The sequence below is a fragment of the Ahaetulla prasina genome, chromosome 4 (assembly GCF_028640845.1).
Source record: "Ahaetulla prasina isolate Xishuangbanna chromosome 4, ASM2864084v1, whole genome shotgun sequence".
NCBI classification, from domain to species: Eukaryota; Metazoa; Chordata; class Lepidosauria; order Squamata; family Colubridae; genus Ahaetulla; species Ahaetulla prasina.
The window spans coordinates 110015563-110040549 of NC_080542.1; the positions used below are offsets into that span (position 1 = coordinate 110015563).

General features: G+C 38.7%; 1 protein-coding gene across 2 annotated transcripts in view; it reads left to right on the forward strand.

Annotated features, from left to right (window-relative positions):
• Nucleotides 1-24987, forward strand: part of ETV1 (ETS variant transcription factor 1) — a 111566-nt gene that overhangs the window by 48172 nt on the left and 38407 nt on the right. For both annotated transcript variants that reach the window (XM_058183102.1, XM_058183103.1), the window contains 3 exons: nt 3427-3556; nt 14076-14264; nt 17057-17304. In XM_058183102.1, coding sequence (XP_058039085.1) covers nt 3427-3556; nt 14076-14264; nt 17057-17304 — 567 coding nt within the window. The remainder of the gene's footprint in view (nt 1-3426; nt 3557-14075; nt 14265-17056; nt 17305-24987) is intronic.

Below are 24987 nucleotides of genomic sequence, written 5' to 3' on the forward strand. Positions count from 1 at the left end.
TATCAGTAGCATGACATATAACTACTAGAACCTGATAAAATACATGGGACATAGCAGATATATTTTAGAGGTGGAACAATTGAGGACTCTGGGACTATAATTAAGCTTCTTGACCTTTCATTGAGTTGCAGGAGAATCTGAAAGCAGAAGAGTGGACCTGAGCTTTTTATATTTGTTTTTCAATTTTTAATGGATGGAAATTAAAGTAGGAGGCCTCTTGGAAGCAAACAAGTCTTCTTTTGATCTCTTGAATAATACCCCAAAATTGTTATTTAAAGGAATGAGGGAACAATTTACTGAGGTTTCATACTTCAAGAAAAGCTGCAACTTTAATAGATGTTGGAAAAGACATTGCTACATGTTTATAAGGCCCATCATAAAGGGCAATTACAGACTGAAGTACACTTAGTAGGAATGACTATTTGAAGTCACCTGAAGGACCTTGAAATAGTATCCTAAAGTTTTATGTTATTTTGCCATTATAAATAGGCTTGTCTATTACTTAATAATTAATATGACCCTATATGAGATACATCTTTAGGCTGTTAAGGATAGCAATGTGACATTTCTGCTTGAATTTCCATTTTATTACTTTATTATTGTTTATTAGTTCATGTATTATGGTTTGTTTTCTTTTTTTGTTAAATTCTGTTTTTTTTCTGCCCAGGGTGAATTTAGTTGAATTGTGCAGCTGTATAGATGGATGGATGGATGGATGGATGGATGGATAGATAGATAGATAGATAGATAGATAGATAGATAGATAGATAGATAGATGCCATCTATCTTCTATCTATCTATCTATCTATCTATCTATCTATCTATCTATCTATCTATCTATCTATCTATCTATCATCAGAAATTCTTAAAACAAGCAAAATTAGACATTCAAGATATTTTTTTACAAATTCTTACTTATTCAGAGAAGAGTTTATAGCGATATGCTATAAACTCTTCTCTGAATAAGTAAGAATTTGTAAAATAAAATATCTTGAATGTCTAATTTTGCTTATCTCCAAATGAAATTGTTAGAGGTTGAAACTGCAATCATTTCTGAAAGTCAGTCTTAACTTTGATATCATGAATTTAAATGGGGTATCTGTTCTCATGTTTCTAAAAAGGGTCATATTGAATTTGACCAAAGATGTATGATGTTAATATTTTATTCCCAAGAATTCAACCAAATTCAAATAGATAATCTATAAGCGGGAGATGGTGCTACAACAGTAATGTTTCTCATTCATAATTTTCAGCCATAATGTTTGAGAAGCATAATACCTTCTTACCAACAGGTTATTAGCCTCGCTGATTTGTCTGAAAGGTATCTAAATTGGTGGCAGTTCCTCAGTACCAAATTTTGTGCAAGGAACTTCTATTAATATGCACTGTTGAAAATTTGTGAAGTTTATTAATACTAAAGGTTTCCCCAAAGTTTAGAAAACTAAATTAGCAAGAGGCTGCTTGCAGAGTTGCTGGTGGTATTTCATTATGATTTTTGAGTTAGGATTTCAATGAAGATGTATTTAATTTATAACTAAAAATACTGTTTTGAAGCATCTTATACTTCAGTACAGTACAGTACAGTATTTATGGCATGAGGTAATTAAAAGCAAATGCAAATAGTTAAGGTTTGTTTCACTGATGGTGACTCACACCCTCATCACCTCTTAATTACGCTGCTGTGATATATACACAACTTGATACTGCCTTTGAAGACCACCCAGAAACCACAGTTGGTGGAAAATGCAGCTGCTGTCTGTTAATGAGGGAGAGTTGCTGCAGCAAAATAACTCCAGTCTTGTGGGCACTCTATTGACTGCTTATCGGTTTCTGTATGGAATTTAAAGTTTTTGTAAATATCTATGAAGCCTTACATAGCTTGGCTTCCTGTTTGGGAACCATCTCCTTCAGGTACAATCTGTCATCTTCATATTTAGTCTACGAGGGACATCTGCTCTGGATTCTTACCTCAGTTGACGCTAAGAGTCTGAAGGCAGTCTTTCTCTGTTGTAGCCTAATTGCTATGGAATGGTTTATACCTACCCCAAAGTAGACTAGGTCTTCACTATTTTGTATGAATGCTGGAAGATGTCAAACTAGAATTAATGGAAATGTAGCCAACCTATAGCTATTATATCTTTGTATGAAGACTTTATTTGTACATTGTAGATCTGACTTTGGGGTGGGGGATTAGGAGAGAAAAAATAACTTACGGTAGATTTCAGGAAGAAAGTTTGATAGTTTAATTTTTGATTATGTGTCATCAAGTCCATGGTGACTACATAAATATTCTCCATGATGATTTGTTTCTGACATGGCCTTTCAGATCTTCCAACCATGCCATTGCCACAGTGATTGAGTTTCATCTACCTTGCTGCTGGTCATCCTCCTCTTTCTTCAGAGAGTTGGGTCTTATTTATCCAAAATAGGATAATCTGACCTTGGTCACTTGTTCCTCAAGTGAAATATCTGGGTTGATTTTGTCAATGGCCTCTTGGTTTGTTTTCTCTGTTTGATATTCTCTGCAATCTTGTCTAATACCAAAGTTCAAAACTGTCAAAAATCTTCAACAAAGGATACCTTTCTGTCCTTTTATACCAAAGTCTGACTTTGGCTTCCATAAAGTGTCATAGAGAGCACCATGTTTTGCACAATTCTGATCTTTATAGGTATGGACACATTCTGTCATTTGAATATCTTTTCCAACACTTTCTTGGTTGCTCTATCAAGTGCTAGTCTGTGGCATATTTATTAACTGCTGGTTCCTTTGTTGATGATGTTGATTATGTAATTAGCTTGCTCTTTTTTATAATTAATTTTAGTCCTGAAGCTCCTTGACTTTATCTAAATTATATTTCCTGTTAAAGTTGTAAATATTAAATAGTATTTGCCATATTTTATTCTTAAGCAAGGGTGGGAAGTCTGAGGACCTCCAAAGATTGTTGAACTGCAGTTCCCATTATTCTTAACTATTGCCTAATGACACTGACAATGATGGGGAGTCATGTTTCAATAACCTCTAGTGGGCAAGAGGTTTATCATACTTTTTTAAAACCTTATTTTTCTTTATGGTCACTCAAAAATCTCCAAATTCTCTCCCCATTGTATCCAATTTATTTTAGTATTGAACAATTTTTTATTTTCTTGACCCATAAAATATTCCACCTGGCCAAAGTCTTACATTTGGTCTCAGTCACAGAGTATGTTGAATTGAACCTTTGCCAGGGTATTGTCACACAGCACATACAGCATTGAATGTTGTTCTGTACTAAAATAAATTAGAATAAGGGTGAAGGTCATGTAGTATAGAAAATTCAACAGTCTGGGCCTATTTTTGAAATGATTTTCAGTATTATACCTACATTATATCATTCTTACTTGCTTGAAATTAATTTCTGTTCCTGTTGTTTTTTTTAATCTTTCCAGTGGCTTTTCATGGTCTTTCAGTGAAAATCAAGAAAGAACCCCACAGTCCATGTTCTGAACTCAGCTCAGCTTGTAGTCAAGAACCACCATTCAAATTCAGTTATGGAGAAAAGTGCCTGTACAATGTCAGGTAAAGTAAATAGTATATTTTTCATTAGTGCTTTCAGTAGAAACTTTAACATCATGGTGATATAGTAACAGGACAATTAAAATCTATTTTTTCTCGATCCTGGGAAGAGGTTATCTGGTCTTGTTATGTAGCAACGTTGTATTTGATCATACCAGGTTATAAGTGGGGAAATAAATTGTTATGTTTACTCCTAAGAAAAATAAGCTAAAGTGGGAACACAGTAGGCTAAATTGTCACAAAAGGGATTTTTTTGAAATGCAAACTGGATTTTCTTTTTCCCTGATCCTAAAGTCCTTTTGAAAAAGCACCTTTGGGACAACCATGATCTTGGATGATTGAGAATCTCCATAAAGAGTAAGATAAATTATTTCCCCTTGATATAGGGGTTTCTCTTTCATAAATTTTACAGTTTGAAATAGTATTGGCTGCATGAATCCTTGGATTTTTTGCTTAATTTATATTTTTTAAAAATAAAGTTTTAAAACAATTTTAGAGTTTCTCAATTTTAGTTTCTTAACCTTGTTAACCTTGTTATGAGGACTTCAACTCCCAGAATTCCCTATGTAGCTTAAAAGAGAAATATTGTGATTCCTCTATAATTAGGCATGCAGTGCTTCTACTTGCCGCCCCTTGACTGCTTTTGCCAATAAATGCAGCCAACAAGCTTATATTTTTTTGTCATGATGGAACACTAGTTAGTTCTTTTCTATTATCATATCAGAATAGCTGGTTTGCATATTGTGATGAACAAACCATCTGTATGTGACTCTATTGATGTCAGGTAGACATGATTAAACAGGATGTACAGGAATGCTTGCGCATTTCTGGAAAAATCAGATTACAACTGCTCATTCTGCAAATAATTGTAGTGCATGCAATTAATTGTAGTGAATCTGGAACCTTCCACTGAGAGTCATACATGATGAAACTCGTATTAGTTCTTTGACTTTATGTTGAGATTAAACTACAGTTCCTAGTTCAGATGTTCAACACATCTGGAAGCTATCTATTCCAGTGTATGAACAAAGGAACAAGAGGACTGTGTTGAAATTTTTTGGGAAATAATAAATCAGAATAAAATTGTTTTCCAAGCTAATCCAGAGCCAGTGAACACTATTACATAAGTATTCAACCTCCACCTTAAGTGACAGCTAATACGGTGTGTGTGTGTGTGTGTGTGTGTGTGTGTATCTCCACTGCAACTACATTGCAAAAAAGCTTTAAGAGTTGTAAACCTAATCTTACATAGCTTCTTCTCCAGAAACACTACACTACTTACCAGAGTACATTTGCTAGACCAATTCTTGAATACAGCTCGCCTGTCTGGAACCCATACCACATTTCAGACATCAATACAATTGAACGTGTCCAGAAATATTTTACAAGAAGAATTCTCCACTCCTCTGAATACAACAAAATACCTTATGCCACCAGACTTGAAATCTTGGGTTTAGTAAACTTAGAACTCTGCCGCCTTCGACAGGACCTGTTTTTAACTCATAGAATCATCTATTGCAATGTCCTTCCTGTTAAAGACTACTTCAGCTTCAATCACAACAATACAAGAGCAAACAATAGATTTAAACTTAATGTTAACTGCTTCAATCTTGATTGCAGAAAATATGACTTTTGTAACAGAGTTGTTAATGCTTGGAACACACTACCTGAATCTGTGGTCTCTTCTCAAAATCCCCAAAGCTTTAACCAAAAACTGTCTACTATTGACCTCACCCCATTCCTAAGAGGTCCGTAAGGGGCCTGCATAAGAGCACAAACGTGCCTACCATTCCTGTCCTATTGTTTTCTTTCATTATATCCAATTAATGTAGTTATTGCATTCTTATGCTTATATATATATATATGCTTATATATTATATAGTTACTTTCATGCTTATGCTTATATATACTGTTGTGACAAAACAAATAAATAAATAAACATAAATAAAATAAATATATTATTAATCAATTCTCACTATCTGCCTCATCAGGCTGCTATGCTGCCAGAATTGGTAGTCTGTCATAGCTTTGTGGTTACTGTCTATGCATGATGAGGCTTCTATTTATTTTGCATTGAAAAATGATTAAGAGGACTCCTGCCTTTACGGAAACAAGAACAAGAGCTTTGCTTGCACCTGTTACAGGAGCAGTGCCAAACAAAAAGGGGAATTGAATCCTCTTTCAGATAGTAATCCTTTTCCCAGTTTCAAATGATAGTGAAACAAGTGAAATTATGAATCATCTGAGTGCAGCCAGTGTGGACAATGATCTGAAAGCTTGTTAAAGTTGTGTAATGATATAGGTTTATAAGAGTTCAAGTAAAAAAAAAATATTTGCAAGCCAGTGTGGGTCATTATCACTTCCTTTAAGGAGATGCTGTTTTTCTTCCTTGGAACTGCTTTTTTCACACATTCTGCATTGTAGCTAGAACTGTGGCTCCATTCATTTTCATTTATATCTTATTTCATCTCTGTAATTTCCAGTGACAAAGAAAGTGTAAAAATGCAACAGAGCATAACAGCTGGTGTACATGCTCTGTAAAAGTATCAAAAGCAATCTGATGGTGATGGCTTCCAACAGTAGAAACCTGGGAAAATTAAGCCCATTGCCAAAAAGAAATCAAAGTGGGCATGGGGAATGCTTCCTTTGGAAGAAAGGTCCATAAGTGGTATCTAGATGCATTAGGATGGGTATAAAGTGTCTGCCTTTTTATTCATCCCACAGAGTGCTTTACAGCGATGTATTTACTCTTGGGAGTACAAATAGCTCTGCAACCAAAAGACTTAACTTTTTTGAAGAAAAGAATAGCATCATTGTAATATGCATAACTCTGTATTTTTATTTTAGTTTTACTGTACGCGTCTAACATTCTAACAGTGCTTCTGACTCTAAGATGGTAACAGACTCCTGAGTGAGAATGGGTTATCTGTCTCCTCTGATTTTCCAGGACCCCTTTCAGTGGTCATAGATAGGGAAAGATGCTGAGAATTGTAGTTCAACTGTATCTAGAAGATAACAGGTTCTTTCTTCTAGGTTCATATAAAGGAAATCCTTTTGTCCATTCCCCAAATTTCCTGGACTTCCTTCATCTTTCAAGGATATGAATTCTTATCAGGTTTAGTCACTTGTTCCAATCAAATATGTCATGTTTCTTTTGAAATTCAAATTCTTTATATACATGCATGCACTCATGCATACACTTATAGAAACATTGCAAATCATCTTACTGGCATGTTTCTTGCTTAAGAATAAAATACATCTTACTTTGGAGGTAACTCTTGAAGGGTTGATGAAACTTAAAAATGAACCCAATTTCAAACAATGAAGCAACATAGAATACAGTCTCTGACTTCCGATTATCCATTTAGCATAACTTATATCTTCCAATTATCTTAAATCAGTATTCTGAAGTGATTCAGTGAAAGACTAGTCTATTGATAAGACAATAGATTTGGATTCATCTCTGGTGACCCAGTGGACTCAGGAGATCCGGATTTGAGCGGCTGCTGCTGCCGCCGTCCCCTCTGCTGCCAGTATACAGACGACCACCAAACAGCTGCTAAAGCCGCGATTCAAACAGCCGCCGCCGCCCACCGCTGACCCACGCCGCATCCGCAATTCTGACAGCCACCGCCACCACTGCCGCCCACACCCGATCGACCTGAATTTTGTAGCAGCAGTCACTGCCAGGGCAGCCAGCACCGGAACTACATCCAAGGATCAATTAACCCAAGTGCCGGATGAGTTGCTAAGGAGGTTTAGCACCACCCAGACTACTTCTGCCTCCATACCTAAAGGACCTTTTAAATCTCCCGCCAATCTCCACCATAAACATAGTGGATCACAGTATCCACAATTACCATCCCTGCTTACTCCATTCTCACATCACCTCCTTCTCTGCAACCTCCAGTATCCCTACTCCAAACTTATTACCAGTGAAAGTGAAAGAGAGAGAAATAGAAGTTGAGAAAGATTGTTTAAGAAAAGATACTTCCTCAATTATTGAATAATTATAAAAATTATTCAATAAATAAAATAGAAGTAATAAGAAAGATAGTGCTTCATTACTAATTACATAATTTATTCAAAAAATATAATAATAAATATATATATATATATCACTATGCCAGCCAAAAAATCCAACAGATCAACCATTGACGCTGATAAAAACTTAGAAACAAGAATAATAGCTGCAATTGAACAAAACTTAGAAAAAAGAATACTAGCTATTGAACAAAACTTAGAAAAAAAAATCCTAACGGTTATTGAACAAAGTTTCACCAATCTGATAAAACAAATTACAACACAAAAAAAATGAATGCTCGACTGATCTAAATCTCTTCCCAACTCATCTAACATTACATAATACTCATCCTTCAACTCAACCTAAACAACAAATAACTACTGACCAACTAATTAGAGATGCCTTGGAGAGAGGTCAAAAAATAAATAATGCAATATTATTTGGTCTAGAAAACACAAATGAACCCGATATCACCAAAATTCACAACATAATTGGAAATTATAATTCATCATCCATCTCCCCAAATGAAATAATTGCAGTCTCCAGAGATGGACCAGAATATAAAAACAGTGACGGATCAATAGCACCAAGAGTCTGCAGAGTCATCTCATAAACAAGAACAGCAAACGTAAGTTCATATATACCATCAACTCAATTGCTAAAACAAACCCTGCCTACAGTAAACTTAGATCACGCCCCGATCTATCTTTCCTGCAATGGATACATTCTCGTGAACTCCGCACTGAACTTAAACAAAGACAAGACAATGGTGATTCAAACCTATATATTGATTACCGTGCCAATTGCATAAAAAATAAATCCTACAATCAAAAACTCACCACCATACCCCCCATCACCCAAAACATCCAACCAGCCATCCCAATGATCAATCAAGGGCCTCTGTGACTCAGACTGGTAAGACAATCTGTTATTAACAGCAGCTGCCTGCAATTACTGCAGGTTCAAGCCCCACCAGGCCCAAGGTTGACTCAGCCTTCCATCCTTTATAAGGTAGGTAAAATGAGGACCCAGATTGTTGGGGGCAATAAGTTGACTTTGTATATAATATACAAATGGATGAAGACTATTGCTTGACATAGTGTAAGCCACCCTGAGTCTTCAGAGAAGGGCGGGATATAAATGCAAAAAAAAAAAAAAAGGACCCATCAGCCAACCATCCATCGAAACTGTCATCCAATCAGCCATCCAACAAACCATTCAACCAGCCATCCGTACAGCTATCCAACAAACCATTCAGCCAGCCATCTGAACATCCATCCAACCAACCATATCAACGAACAGTCAAGTTCCCAACATCCAAACACTCACCACCCAAAACATCCATCCACCCATCCAACCTCCTATACAACCACCAGTTTTACATATCCCTCAACCAACTAACATTCAAAACTAGGTACACACGCCCCTTACCTCTTTAACAGACAGAGTGGCTGTGGATGCCGGCATCCCGGTACAGTCAGCTGAGTCCTCGGCTGACTGTTGGGGGCGAGTCACTGGCCCCGATGGAGAGGGTGCGCAATCTGGGCGTTCTCCTGGATGAACGGCTGTCTTTTGAAGACCACCTGGCGGCCATCTCCAGGAGAGCTTTCCACCAGGTTCGCCTGGTGCACCAGTTGCGCCCCTTTCTAGACCGGGATGCCTTGTGCACAGTCACTCACGCCCTCGTGACGTCTCGTCTGGATTACTGCAATGCTCTCTACATGGGGCTCCCCTTGAGGGACATCCGGAGGCTTCAGTTAGTCCAGAATGCGGCTGCGCGGGTGATAGAAGGAGCCCCTCGCGGCTCCTGTGTGACACCTATCCTGCGCAGACTGCACTGGCTACCTGTGGCTTTCCGGGTGCGCTTCAAGGTTTTGGTGAACGTCTTCAAAGCGCTCCATGGCATAGGGCCGGGTTATTTACGGGACCGCCTACTGCTACCGAATACCTCTCACCGACCCGTGCGCTCTCACAGAGAGGGACTCCTCAGGGTGCCGTCAGCGAGACAGTGTCGTCTGGCGACACCCAGAGGAAGGGCCTTCTCTGTGGGGGCTCCCGCCCTCTGGAACGAACTCCCCCCAGGACTTTGTCAACTCCCGGACCTCCGAACCTTTCGTCGCGAGCTTAAGACACACTTATTCATCTGCGCAGGACTGGATTAGGATTAGTTTTTAAATTTGTGGGTTTTTAATGGATTTTTATCATTTATTCTAAATTTTTAATCTCGGCCAATTGAATAAGTTTTTTAATTGTATTTTAATAGTATTTATATTGTAATATTATTGTTTATTTTATCTGGCTGTGAACCGCCCTGAGTCCTTCGGGAGAAGGGCGGTATACAAATTTAAATAATAAATAAATAAATAAATAAACACCTCTCTCTACAGATTTTAAATGTAAATTGATGAATGCAAGAAGTATTGTTAACAAATTACCTGAATTTATCCTCCTGCTAAACAATGGTACATTTGATATTATATTTATTTATGAAACATGGCTAATCTCATCCATCCCTGATTCCATCATTTTAAACAAAGAATATCAAGTTCACCGTTCAGATCGTGAAAACCGAAGAGGTGGTGGAGTGGCTATTTTCTATAAAAAGTCACTGAATCTAAAAAACATTCAAATTGCACATAAACTTTATCTTCCTGAAACTATTGTATGCGACCTATCATCTAATACCACACTTTGATTCATGCTATGCTACAGAGCCCCTGACTATGACATTACTCATGCTAATATTTTAACCTCACTACTAACATGGGCTGCCTCTTGCCCATATCCACTCATCTTCCTGGGTGACCTAAATTTACCTCTCATCAACTGGATAACAAACGAATGTACCACTGATCCAATCCACACTACAATATACAACGCTGTTACAAACCTAGGTCTTGAACAACTTGTAACTAACAGTACAAGACTTAACAACTGCCTTGACCTCATCTTCTGCAACAACACCAATACCATTTATGGACTACAAATAAGAGAACCCTTTTCCAACAGTGATCACTGCATGATTGACTTCCGTCTTAATATACGTCGTCACTTAAATCGTCATATCAATAGCATTCCCATCTACAACTTCAAAAAAGCCAATTATGACCTTATAAACAATGATTTTTCATCTCTGGACCGGCTAAATCTGTTCTCAACCTGTATAACTGCTGAAGACCACTATAGAGTTTTCCTACGTGAAATCAACAGAGTCATCAAACTATACGTACCACAACTACCACCAAGATCAGGAAAAGCAAACTACCCATATCAATAAAAAAGCTTCAATCTAAAAAAAAAAAATCCCTCTGGAAAAGAAACAAAAAGGGCTATGTAGCAAATTTTAAAAATCGCTACAGAACTATATGCAACCAAATAAAAACCGAATGCACAAATTACCACACCAAGCAAGAAGAGGATCTTCTGCGCACTAATTCCAGTCGTGCCTTCTATAATTTTGTCAACAACAAGCTTAAAGACTTAGATCCATGCCACCACTAAAAGATTCTAACGGCAATGAATACAATAATGAACTAAAGCAAACCTCTTTAACAAATTCTTTGGCTCAGTTTTTGTCAACAGTGATGGCACATATCCCACATTCCCAAATCTTACAAGCAATGAGTATGATGACTTAACAAATATAGATTTTACAGAAGAAAATGTTGGTAAAGCTCTTTGTAACTTGAAACCATCTCTATCCATTGGACCTGATGGACTTTGTGCTTACTTCCTAAAAAAACTCTCTAGTAATCTTGCTGAACCCCTAAGTATAATCTTTAATAAAACTTTCACAACCAGTTCCCTTCCCAATCTCTGGTCACTAGCCACAGTCATTCCAGTTTTCAAAAAAGGCGACCCCAGCTTAGTTGATAATTATAGACCAATCTCCCTAGGTTGCGTCGCCTGCAAAGTAATGGAATCCATCATCAACCAATCCATTACCTTGCACTTAGAAATACACAACCTTCTCCCAAATAAACAATTTGGCTTCAGGAAAAAATTATCATGCAATTTACAACTTCTCCACTGTAAAAACCTATGGACTACCAATCTTGATCTAGGTAAATCAATAGATGCAATATACATAGACTTCTGTAAAGCTTTTGACTCAGTAATACATGATAAACTTCTCCTAAAATTAAAATCCTATGGCATTTCAGGACCCTTATACAACTGGATATCTGCTTTTCTGTCAAACAGACAACAAATAGTTAAAATTGGTAATGTTCTATCAAATCCTGTTCTTGTCAAGAGTGGTGTTCCTCAAGGTAGCGTTCTTGGACCAACTCTCTTTATAATATACATAAATGATCTTTGTGATCATATCTCAAGCAACTGTGTTCTCTTTGCTGATGATGTCAAACTTTTCAACACTACTGACAATACATCCACAATTCAAAAGGACCTTGATCATCTAACTGCTTGGTCTAAAATTTGGCAACTACAAATCTCAACTAGTAAATGCTCAGTCTTGCATATTGGAAGAAAGAACCCAATCACAAAGTACATGCTTGATGGACATTGCCTCGCAGATGACCCCCACACTGTCAAAGACCTTGGAGTTTTTACATCTAACGATTTAAGTGCCAAAGCCCACTGCAACTATATAGCAAAAAAGGCTATAAAAGTTGTTAACTTAATTCTATGTAGCTTCTTTTCAAAAAACACCACGCTACTGACCAGAGCATATAAAACATTTGCTAGGCCAATTCTTGATTACTGCTCTCCTGTCTGGAACCCATACCATATATCTGATACCAACACAGTTGAGCATGTCCAAAGGTATTTTACGAGAAGAGTTCTCCACTCCTCCGAAACCAATAAAATACCTTATTCCACCAGATTTGATATCCTGGGTCTAGAAAACTTGGAACTTCGTCGCCTTCGACAGGACCTGGGTTTAGCTCATAAAATCATCCGTTGTAATGTCCTTCCTGTCAATGACTTCTTTAGTTTCAATAACAATATCACAAGAGCTACCAACAGATTTAAACTCAATGTCAACTGCTCCAGTTTAGATTGCAGAAAACACGATTTCTGTAACAGAATTATATATGCTTGGAATGTATTACCTGACTTTGTGGTTTCTTCTCATAACCCCAAAAGCTTTACTCAAAATCTATTCACGGTTGACCTCACCACTTTCCTAAGAGGACTCTAAGGGGCGTGCATAAGAGTACAAACGTGCCTACCGTTCCTGTCCTATTGTTTCTTCCCCTATATGTTTATATATTATATAATCCTTTATGCAATGCTTGTATATATTGTTACGACTAAATAAATAAATAAACAAACAAACAAACAAACAAACAATATATTTGTTTCTAATTCCTATCAGGCTTTGGAATTACTACTAGTGCAACTCAGTCTTAATCTATACCTGAGAAATCCTGATTTGCATCTTTGATGCTGCTTGTCTCGCTAATATGGCCAGATTCATGTTAGAATTGGATGACCTAGAAATTTGATAAATACATGAAAACTGACAAGATATGATTTGAAATAAGACTTATTGGGGTTAGGGGATTACTTTTAACACTTGTAATTTCTTTGAAACGCAAAAACTTGAATCTATTGTGCAAAACTTTAATCAGTCTAATAAGAGTTTTGCTTCTATGCTTTGTGAAATATTTCTGATTTTTTAAAATTGTGATTTTAACCATTTTTATTTATGTTCTATAACTTTAAAAGTTCATTTTTGTAAAATCAGATTGCATGATCCAAAATCTTTATAAAGCTGCAAAACCGTCTTTATAAAAATTGTGGTGCAAGCATTTGGTTCTACATATTCTTAAAAAGTAAGAAAAACAAACTCTTCAAACAAATAGCAGATGTATCTAACAAGCACAAAGAATAATCAGTGTGTGTTTGTTTTGCATATTATATCCAGAACTTCCTAACTGGGTTAGGAAATAATTCTGGATAGAGAATGATTTATGTTTTGATCATCTAGTAGACTCAAGATTAAGATTGTAATATAGAATCAAGATTGTTCAAGATTAACATTAGTAATTGGCCAGAGGAAGTTGATTAAATACTGTGCTTTGTGCTATACTGTATTTGGTGTTGCCTAAGTACATAATGTGAACTTAGTTTTTGCATTTGTAAACCATAATTCAGGACTTTACAAGATATGTGAACTCAGCCATCATGGTGCAGTCATGTAATCATGGCTAAAACAATCTAGAAGCAAATGGGAAATAAAATTCAACTTCAGAATTATACATCTGGTCTGTCTAGATCAGCATTACCTAAAATGTGCCCCTCAGCTATATTTTGGGACTGTAACTTTCAAAATTCTCTCCAAAACAATAAAGGAAATCAGATATAGATAAGATTGCATATGGTCTTGAGTGTGTTTTCAAATCTACCTGGGATATGCTAGAAATTGAATTTGAGATCAGTATCCATTGATTATTTACAATCAGCCCATCAGTCTGAGAAAGCCATTTATATTTATATATATTTATATATTTATATTTGTTTAACAAACAGTGCCTATGATCAGAAGCCACAAGTGGGAATGAGGACTTCTAACCCACCAACTCCATCAAGCACTCCAGTTTCACCACTGCATCATGCATCTTCAAACTCGGTTCAGAGTTCTAAACCTGACCGGATTTTTGCAACTCACTTGCCTCCATCCCATCCCATCCCAGATAATAACTTTCCGATGGATCACAGGTAACAGAGTCAATTTTTCCTATGTTTGTTTTCCATTGCAAATAGGTTTGTCTTGCCACTTGTTTATATTGTGTATATTATTGAATATATCAGGATCATCCACCATAGATAATTTTATTTAAAATCTTGAGAATGATGAATGAGTGAATTCACATACATGCAGAGACAAGAACCACAATCAGTACATGGAAAGATAAAATATTCTGAGACAATGTGCTGTCCATAAGCATATATAGTAACCCTATATACATTTAAAAATGTTTTAGAAAAAGGTCTTTCAGACTATGCAGAAATTTGAGCAGAATATTTCTATGCTAGCTAATTCAAACAGCTTTTTAAAATTTCTTCTCAAGCTTGAAAAAAAAGTTGTTACTAGTTTAAGAAACCAAAACAGCATATTTTTCAGAACTAGGCAGAAGCACGATAAAAGATTTTTTATCGCCTTCTTTAATGAATAGCAGAGAAGCTTGAAGGATGCCTTCCAAGATATGTTCAGAACATGCTCAGTTCTAATACATAAGACTATATTATAGCATTTTTATTTTCTGTTAACTGGGCTACAAAGTTAAAAACTTTAGCACATATTTTTTGCAATAATCAATTGAGAAATCATTAGCACTGGACAATCTGAAAAGTTTTTTTTTTTAAGGATGGTATTTTAATGGCAATAATAGAACAGATGTTATAATCAACAACGTAAAATTCTACTGCATTTGGACAAAGTAGACAATTTTCTATAAATTTCATACACATAAATACTATTTAGTTGACTGTGAAAAATGCTACTTAGGTGGTTATTTCTATGAGGGTTACAAGCCACTGTTTGTCCGTTGTTTTGAATTTAATTAAATCAATTGTACGTAAATATTGCTGTTTACTCTTAAAATTTGCATAGTATCCATTGAAAGGGTGTGGGCTTTTTTGTTTTTTGTTTAGTCCTTTGAGCATTTTGAAATGCACTAGCTTAGGAAGAGGAAGTTAAATAGCCAAAACAAACTATGTTCAAATAACTTTAGACTTAGCAAAACCACAAAAGCTAAAAAACTAAACTGAAGCTTCAGCTACATCCCTGAATCACCCTGCTTATTTCTTAAATTTGAATTTCCTAAGGCAAAGCATCCATAGATTAAACCAATACATTTTGCTTAAATTTAGTTATGTCTATATTTGAATTCTGCTAATGATTGTTAAAGCATGTCTAATTTATTCAGGTGGTTATATTCTAACCTTATCAGAATGTACTCCAGAATTCAGTTTTAATGTGACACCATATATTTTTCCCATTCCCATAAGATCTAGTAATGTATAGGCTCACAGCTGACATACTATTTATGAAATTTCCCTAATATACAAATGGCACAAATAATTTGGTGATTGTTTCACTAGTCTTTGAATTTGCATTTTCATTCTAAAGTCAGAATATCACCATGTAAATTCTAGGCTTTTAAGCCAGAAATATATTTTTTATTGGTTCCTTCTAATAAATAGACTGTGATAATAAAAATTGCTTGTTATCCTGCAGTTTCAACTGCTAAAAGAACAGATGTGGAAGTTAATCCATTGAACTTGGTGGACTTTCTTCAATGTTAACATGCGTTTTATTTACTTAGAATAATATGAAGGTTCCAGACAGAACAAAGAACTCAAAAAGTTAGCAAAATGTGATGAACCATGGCTCAGTATATTTGTAGCTTCAATAAATTATTAAATAATTGTTACTGCCCAGAATCACATATAAGATGGATAGTGGTAGAAAATTTTTAAGCAAACAGTCAATACTATTGTATTCTATTACAAGCCCAATTACCTTAATGAGTACGAAAAGAAATCAAAGCTACTTGTATAAACACATGGGTCTCGCTCTCTCTTTGTGTGTGTGTGTGTGTGTGTGTGTGTGTGTGTGTGTGTGTGTGTGTGTGTATCCACTCTGTCCCATCTTGATTACATGTATTCATTCGGTACAATTGTCCAAAGTGTTCTTGAGTCCTAATTCCATGGTTGATTGGCCAGGGATGGGGCAGAAGTATTTAAGTTGAATCTAATAAGCTAAATTGAAATTATATGAATGCTGGGTGGCATAACAGTAAAACTTTGGATTGTATTTAACAGCAAAAGGGTGAGAAATATTTTTGGATTATGAGTCTAGTTATTTTCTCATTCCTTTTATGCATTCCTTCTTAGTTTAGTTTGGGCAAACCATACTTCACTGATACATTAAATTTTCTGTGGCACATTAAATGAAGTGTTTTGAATACTGAACATGCTATTTATATGTAAATTATCAGTCCAAATAAATAATATCATTTAAGTATCTGCTACCTGAATGACTGCAAAATCATGTTTCTACTAAATATTATACTTACTTTATTTTCTCCTTGTGTGATATGAAATATTGTTTTCTTGTTTCATTTATTTCTCTGTTACTTTTAAATAGTTTATTAATATCAAATGAACAAAAAAGAGCATACTTAATTGGTGCTTAATAAAACTGTTTATTATGGCAGGGCCAACCATGAAATCCTTCTCTAGGGGCAGCTGTTTTTATCTAATTCTTACAGAATGATGCTTCCTGTGCTGTCTCTTAGATTCTTGGTGTATTCTGCAGAACATTGTATTAGTGTTTCTTTCTCAGGAGAAAAATTAATTTCCAAAATTTACTATCAATTTTCCCATGCCATCTGTTGTGACAGTTTATCTTCCATCCCACCCTGACCATAATCCATTCTTTCTCCATGGTACCTCTCTCTCCACCATCACTAGATTAATAATCATTTTCTGTGTTATTATCCTAGATTTCGTCGTCAGCTCTCAGAACCTTGTAATTCCTTTCCTCCTTTGCCTGCCATGCCGCGGGAAGGACGTCCGATGTACCAACGCCAGATGTCTGAGCCAAACATCCCTTTCCCACCTCAAGGGTTTAAACAGGAATACCATGATCCAGTGTATGAACACAATGCCATGGTTGGCAATTCAGTCAATCAAAGTTTCCCTCCTCCTCTGATGATTAAACAAGAACCTAGAGATTTTGCATATGACTCAGGTAATTCAAATATTTTTTTTTTCATTTTTTTGTTCAGTAAAATTTGGTTTATTTGACAAGATTTGATTTATTTTAAAGATTTAAGTCTGAAAAACTTCACTAGGGTCAACATTTCTAAGTAATTTAGGAGCATTCTGTTTTAACGCATTATATTGTTAATGAAAGTACAGGTTTCATCATACAAGATTTCTACCATTAAATAAAATAACCATTAAATAAAATAACATTTTTTTCAGATGATCTTGTCATGTGAAATGAATTTGTATTTATATAATGTCAAGGTACCACAGCCTGTAGTGGAAATTTAATACAAATATTTCATTTCAGGCTCCCATTGCAAACATTAAATATCACTGTCCCTCCATTTTTAGAATCAATACTGATATTTTTATGTTAACTATGCTGTAGAAGAGCTCTGATCAGTCAAAACATTGAATATTGAAATAAAGTTTTTATGTCATAAATAATTGCATATCAATATAATTGTTCATTAATATTACTATTTATCTGAATTTGGAGTTATCTAGAGATTTGAGGTATTAGACAAAACTGACAATGAATCTAACACATGATTTCTGTAAAATCCCCTTGAATTGATAAACCAACTTTTCATTGATACTAGTTCATTTTTAATAAAATTTTACAGTATAATGGAATACTTTTGACCCCTTGAAGTAAACACTCTGAATATATTTACTTTTAAATAAAATTAGTAAGAAGGTAAGCAAGAACAGTATTTTGTAATTTACATTTCTCTGGTTGTTGCCAGATGTAGTTGTAAGATATTTACCCCAATCTTCAGACATTGGAGGTGTTGTTCTTTCTGGAATCCTATTTCTTTAACGAAGAAACACGTTGTTAGTCACTTAAGAATTGCTGAGTAAGTGGTAGTGGAGGTTCTATTGATTCCTGTTAATCATGTCTTTTTGATTTGGTAGGATTTTTATTCCCCTCAGAGAGAAAGAGATTTCAAAAATGTGTCCAGCTTTTTGAAAACATTTTGCTACCATTGATTCAAGGAAAGGAGAAAGGCACAGTTTTAGGAACCTCCTATTAATCCCCTCAAATATGCTTACTGGGCTATTCAGCTAATATGGTAACAAGGTTCTTATTCTTATATTTTAGCAGGAGGGGTTACCATTTCTTGTGCTTATAGTCTGAACTGAAGCTGGTTTATCTTGCCCCTTCCTCATCATTCTGAAAGATTTGGTAAAATAATATATGAACCTCTATTCCCCATGGTCATTTGGGAAGTATTAGTTTATATTTTGCCCAAGCATAATTGTTGACTCTTGAGTTGATTGTTGTTAAAATAGTATTGACTCCTGAAATAGTCCTAAAAGCATAAATTAAAACAGTTATTTTATCCCACTGCTCTCCTAAATTAACAGTGTATTAAAATAGAAGTCTTACTCTACTTATCTTGCCTTTCCTACAAGGATATCAGAGAAGTGAGTTATCTGTCTTCCAATTCATCATTACAACAGGATTGCTACTGTATTGATCTACTAGCTACTGATCCCTTTACATATTTGCTTTTATTCAGAAGAGATATTCTCCAGTGTGCTGAGTCAAGAATCCAAGGAATGGGTTAACTCTGCTTCTCTGCTCTTCTGCTCAGAGACTGAGTCAATCAATCTTCTGGTCACACTTCTGGTCCTTTGCCTGAGCATGCCCAGTTTTTGAGTCAGTCTTTGCTCAGAAGAGATGTGTAGAAAAGTGCTCTTAGAACAGGAAGACTGTTATTCGTTGGATTCTGGAAATTTCACACTAAGGTCCCAGCTCCACATAAGCTTTTGCAAGACAGCAAATGGCTAGCCTGGCTCCCCTGGTCCATCCAGCATAGCCACCTTGTTCCATCTGATCAGCTGGCTTCCCTGGTTTGTCTGGCACAGCCACCTTCATCTTGCCCGATTCCCTGGTCCATCCAGCATAGCCACCTTTGTTCTGGCTCCAGGATAGAGCCGAGGTCCCTAACTGGGCCCACAGATAATGGAGGTGACTGGAGTCACTGCCTGCTTGAATCCTGATGCATACTCTGAAGTGGCTAGGTGGGAAAAGCCATGATAGCAAGGTCCCACATAGGAACAAACCTGCCTTGTCCGGTGGAGGCTGGTGGCCCTGGGAATGGCAGGGATGAGTGGGGAGGACCAGGATTTACTAGTCCAGACACAGAGTCATCCAAAATGTTCCTCAGGGCCAAAATCAGTCACTAAAGGAGCAGCAGCCAGATTAAAAGCAAAAGGCCTTTCCTCCCAAAGAGCTTCAGAAGCTGAGGAGAAGGACACCCGGAGGTGTCTGAAGGCACTTGACAAAAGAATTGCCAAGGCTGAGAGAGAAGCGGAGCGAAGGAGGGGGGGAAAGTCCCCCTAGAAAGGAAATGGTTGAAAATTCTCATGCTTTACCAATCCAGCAGTTAAGCCCTCCAATCGATGCAAAGCAACAAATTCCATTGTGCTCACAGGTCAGGTCATCAGATGGCACCAAAAGCAATCCTTTCAGCCATCCTTTTCATCAGAAGGCAAGGAGGCTTTTGTTGATCCACAGTCAAATCTATTGCCAGCAGAAAGGCAGTGGGAGCCACCTCCAAAGAGGATGAAGGCTGCACCAGAGGCTACCTTTACACCCATGGTGGTGGGACTCCACCCATGGGAGAGTCAATGGCCTGAAATTGCTGACCCGATGAAAATTCTGATATCAGAGGCCATAGCACAGGGCTTTGCCTGTTCCTGTGGCATCTGGGAAACTCTCCTACATCAAGACCAATATCTGGCATCCCAGCATCAAAGAGATTTGGTGACTTTCCAAGGGTCTCACTCACCTCCTTCCTCTATGCAGAGCAGGATTTTGCTCTCAGGAGATAAGAATCAAAAAGAGATGGAGCTTTCTCAGGATGAGGGATGACTCCAGACCCCACGGCCTTCATAGGGCTCTTTCACCCAATCCTCTTTAAATATTTATTATATAAGACCAAAGCCACAGTGCACTTGGGAGCTGACCCAGCATTGGACTCAGTGGATCCGAGTGAGTTGCTTTTTTTTTAGAGCCAACTATGGAGAGTGAGGAAATCCCCTCACTTAAATTATTCCAGGATGTGATCCAAAGATAATGGGCCCAACCAGGGGTATACCATCCCCCAAGCAGGACTGACAAAAATTTTATAATGTGGCCCCAGATTTCTCCAAGACACTGCAATCACCAACTAGAGATGGCCTTGTGGCAGCCTTAACATCCTCCACCATCCTCTCTAATGACACAGAGGATGCTCTGAAGACAGAGGATAGGAAGGCGGAACTGATCTTTCGCAACGTACATCAGATATCTGGCTGGTCAAAGCAGCTACAGCCAACTAATTCTTCAACAGGGCCTCATTGCTCTGGCTCCACCAGAGGTAAGCAAGGGTTCTGCCTGGTGATTTCTGCTTCCACCAGGACATTAACAAGCTGGTAGTGGCTACGGAATTCTCAGCTGATGCCACCTTGAATGCCACCGAATTTGCTTCCAGGGCCATTGCCTTTTCGGTGGTGGTCTGTCATCTACTGTAGCTTTGCCATTGCAGGCAGACATGAAGTATAAGTGGAAACTAGCCTCTGTGCCCTTCGAGGGTAGCAAGCTGTTTGGAGAGGCCCTAGAACTCATTCTGGTGGAGACTAAGGACAGGAGAAAGGTCCTACCTTCTCTATATAGATGAGCTGACCACCACCCATCACCTTATTTCTGTAGGCCTTCCTTTTGGCCCATAGACATGGGTTTGACACCCCTTAACTTCATCGGGTGTATGCCCACAGACAAGACCGACAACCAGACAGACCGGGTTCAGGGACAGAAATAAACAACACTTCCAAGGCAAGCAAGTGGCCTTTTCACAGTTCCAAGTGACAACAGGTCCAATCATTCCATTGGCGGGAGCTTAAGCCTATTCACCAATCAATGGGAAGCAACCATGATGAATATCTGGGTCCTGAATATTGTGAGACTAGGTCTCAACCTCGAATTCTTCTCCACACCTCTGAGTTTCTTCATACATTCCCCCATGTCAAAGGAGAAGACGAAAAGAGGCTTCAGAGAGATAGCAGTCCAATACTCCTTGGTCATCCAAGCCATTCAACTGATCCCAAAGAGCCAACAGGGGCAGGAGTTCTACTCCATCCTGTTTGTAGTCCCAAAGACTTTGGGGGTGGATGGAGAGCAATTCTGGACATGAAAAGATTGAACAGACATCTAATTTACAGGAGATTCAAGATTCAGTCCTTCCAGTAAATATTGGAGAGCATCTGGGAAGGCACATCCATAGACCTGATGGAGACATACCTCCACATATCTATCCTGCATAGTGACCCACTAGTGGTTCCTGCAGTTTCACTACATGGGCCGACATTATCAGTACAAGGCCCTACCATTTGGCCTATCCTCAGTGACCTGGACTTTCACCAAATTGCTGGCAGCATTGGCAGCACACTTGGACGATATATCAATACAGTCCTCCTCTTCCCTCTGGGCGGCAGAGGATCTGCAGGACATAATCCAGGTCCTTCAGTATCATGGGTTCTCCATCAACTTTGAAAAGAGCTACCTGGCTCTGACCAACAGATTGCTGCACCTGGGGGCAGACATTGTGCAAAGTCTTCCTGTCTCAGGAATGTCAAATCAGTATAAGGACCTTGGCGAGTCAGATCAGAGCAGACCAAAGAGTGTCCCTGGCCCTCCTCTTGCAACTCCTGGGCAAAATTGTATCCTACATATCAATCATCCCTTGGCCATGATTGCACACAAGAACCTTACAGTGGTTCCTCCTGCCCTACCAACAATCTGGCAGAGGCAACTCAAATTCCAGGCTCCAGGTCCCACCAAATGTACTTCAATCCTTCCAGTGGTGAATGTCCCAGCCCATAACCAAAGGATGTGGTTTCAAGGAGCCCAGCTCCCTGACCATCACAACAGATGCCAGCCTCTTTGGCTGGGGTGCCCACTTCCAGTCCCAGATGGCACAAGGGCAGGCAGACTTGAGGAACAACATCAATTGACTGGAACTCAAGGCAGCCCACTTGGCTCTCAAACGGTTCCAGGACATGATTTCTGGACACCATGTACTCATTTTGATGGACAATGTGGCCACCAAGGCCCATATCAACCGCCAAGGGAACACCCACTCCAAATCCCTCATGTGAGAGGCAAAACAATTGGGCCTCTGGGCAGAGAGACATCTTCTCTCCATCAGAGCAGAGCACATTTCAGGAACATCAAATGTAAAGGTGGAGTGGCTCAGCAGAAACACAGTCGACCACTCAGAGTGGCACCTACACCCAGACCTATTTTGAGAACTGTCAGAAAGATTCACACACACACACACCCCGAGTCTTGATCTGTTCGCCTCCCCAGCAAACACCCAGGTTTTACACCAGGTTTGCAGCACTGGGAGCAGAAAGGGTCAATGCTTTCTGTATTCCATGGCCCCAGGGGCTACTAAAAGCCTTTCTTCCTCTCCCCCTCATTCTAGGAGTAATCAAGAAGGTGCTGGCGGAAAAGGCAGAGATCCTGCTTCTAGCTCCCCACTGGCCCAGATGTCCGTGGTACACAGATCTGGTCAGTCTGTCAGTATCCAGGCCCTGGAGAATCACTCAGGACAAAATCTCCCTCAGTCGGGGGGCCCTAGTTCATCCAGAATCACAATGGCTCCAACTGACGGTCTGGCATTTGAGCGGAGAATTCCGAGGCAGATCAATTTCTCCAACGAAGTCATAAAGATGATCTAGGCCTCTAGGAGGCCTTCGACCAACACAATCTATGACTCAGCTTGGAGGGTCTTTTGTGGCTGGTGCTCCAAGGATCACATTGATCCCACCTCTGTATCAGAGGCCCAGATCCCGGAATTCCTTCAGGAGGGGATGGACAAGGGCCTGTCCCCTAATACCATATGCAGGCAAAATAGTAGCTCTGGCCTTGGTGTTATCCTGCGGGGATCTGGAGTCCCTCGCTCAACACCCAATTGTCCGCGATTTCATTAGAGGCAAAACTAACCTAAAAACTCCTGTGGTATACAGGTACTCCACCTGGGACCTACCTAAAGTACTAAAGCTCTCACCTCAGCACTATTCAAGCTGTTACGATCAGCCAGCCTGTGCTTCCTCACTTTCAAGGTGGCCTTCCTCAAGGCCATCACTTCAGCCAGATGAATATCTGAACTGGTGACCCTCTCTATAAGAGAGGACCTTTGCATATTCCATCCAAACAAGGTGGTTCTGCGATTGGATCCCTTCTTCCTCCCCAAGTGAATTCCTCACAGGGCACAGGAGATAATATTGCCAGACTTCTGCCAGGGCCCAACCCACACCCTGGAGAAGAAATGGCACACCATGGATGTTAGGAGGGTCCTCTGCACCTACATCAAGAGGACAGCCCCTCTTAGAAGACAGAATCCCTGTTTGTATCTTTCAACTCTCTACCCTGGGTAACAAGGTTACACCATCGCCAAAGCCTATGAGCTTCAGGCTCTCCCATTGCCTAGGCGAGTGACAGTCCATTCCACCAGAAGCACAGCCGTGATGGCTGCATCTATAGGGCATTGACATGGTCTTCTCCATCCCCATTCATAAGACACTACAAACCGGACACCTTCACATCAGCTGAAAGTGGCCTTCAGCAGGCGGGTGCTTCAGAAGGTGCATATAGACTTGGGGACTCGGGACCAGACTGCTACCCACCCTTAGGACAGCTGACATGGTATGTCCCATTTCTTGGATTCTTGACTCAGCACACTGGAGAAGGGGTGTTGGTCTTACCTGATATGCCCCTTCTCGGTGTGCTGAGACAGAACCTAGCCCAACCCTGGCGACTCTCTGGTCTAAAGTTCAGGAGTTGCCAGAATTAGTACTGGAAATATGCCAAGTCAATCACTATGCCTTCATCAAAACTGGGCATGCGCAGGCAAAGGAGCATGACCAAAAGATTGATTGACTCAGTCTCCGAGTAGAAGAGCAAGTTAACCCATTCCTTGGATTCTTTCTCAGCACAGTGAGAAGGAGTGTATCAGGTAAGACCAATACCCCACTTCTTTAAACACTTAGGACATGAGCCTTCATAGAAAAATCAGGATTTCCACTGTTCTTTGCCCATGTGCACACTGAAAAATTATCTGGAATAGAAAGCTGAATTTTTGATACATATTCTTAGTCAGTTATCTATCCTCTTTCTGACCCATGACCTGATTCAGAATGAATTGATGTTAGAAAATTGTGGGGTAGCTAAAATTTTGGTTATGTTAACTTTCCATTCCAAATAATGAGCTGTGAAGGAAGTAATTGTGTTAGAAGGATCTGTCTCATTGCCCATACATTTGTGGGAAGCAAGAATTGTTATGTCCATGCAGGCATGAGCAGAGGATTTTCCTCTTCCACGCATGTGTAGGACATATTTTAAAGCTATTGGTTAAAGGCTGACAGCCTCCCTTTAAAAGGTGCTATTATCCGGAAACTGTATGTTGGTTTATTTGGAGTCGTTAACTTAATAAAAACATTTGCTGCTGGAAGTTTGGCTCCTCACCTGTGTTTCGACCTACACATTCCATTGGTGAAGAAGGAGGGATTACTGGGCACTGAGCCAACATAGAGATAAAAGGCACACATGAGTGGCGACGGTTTGTTTTGGAAAGAGAATGGTTAACTCACCACAGTTTGTTCCATTTGA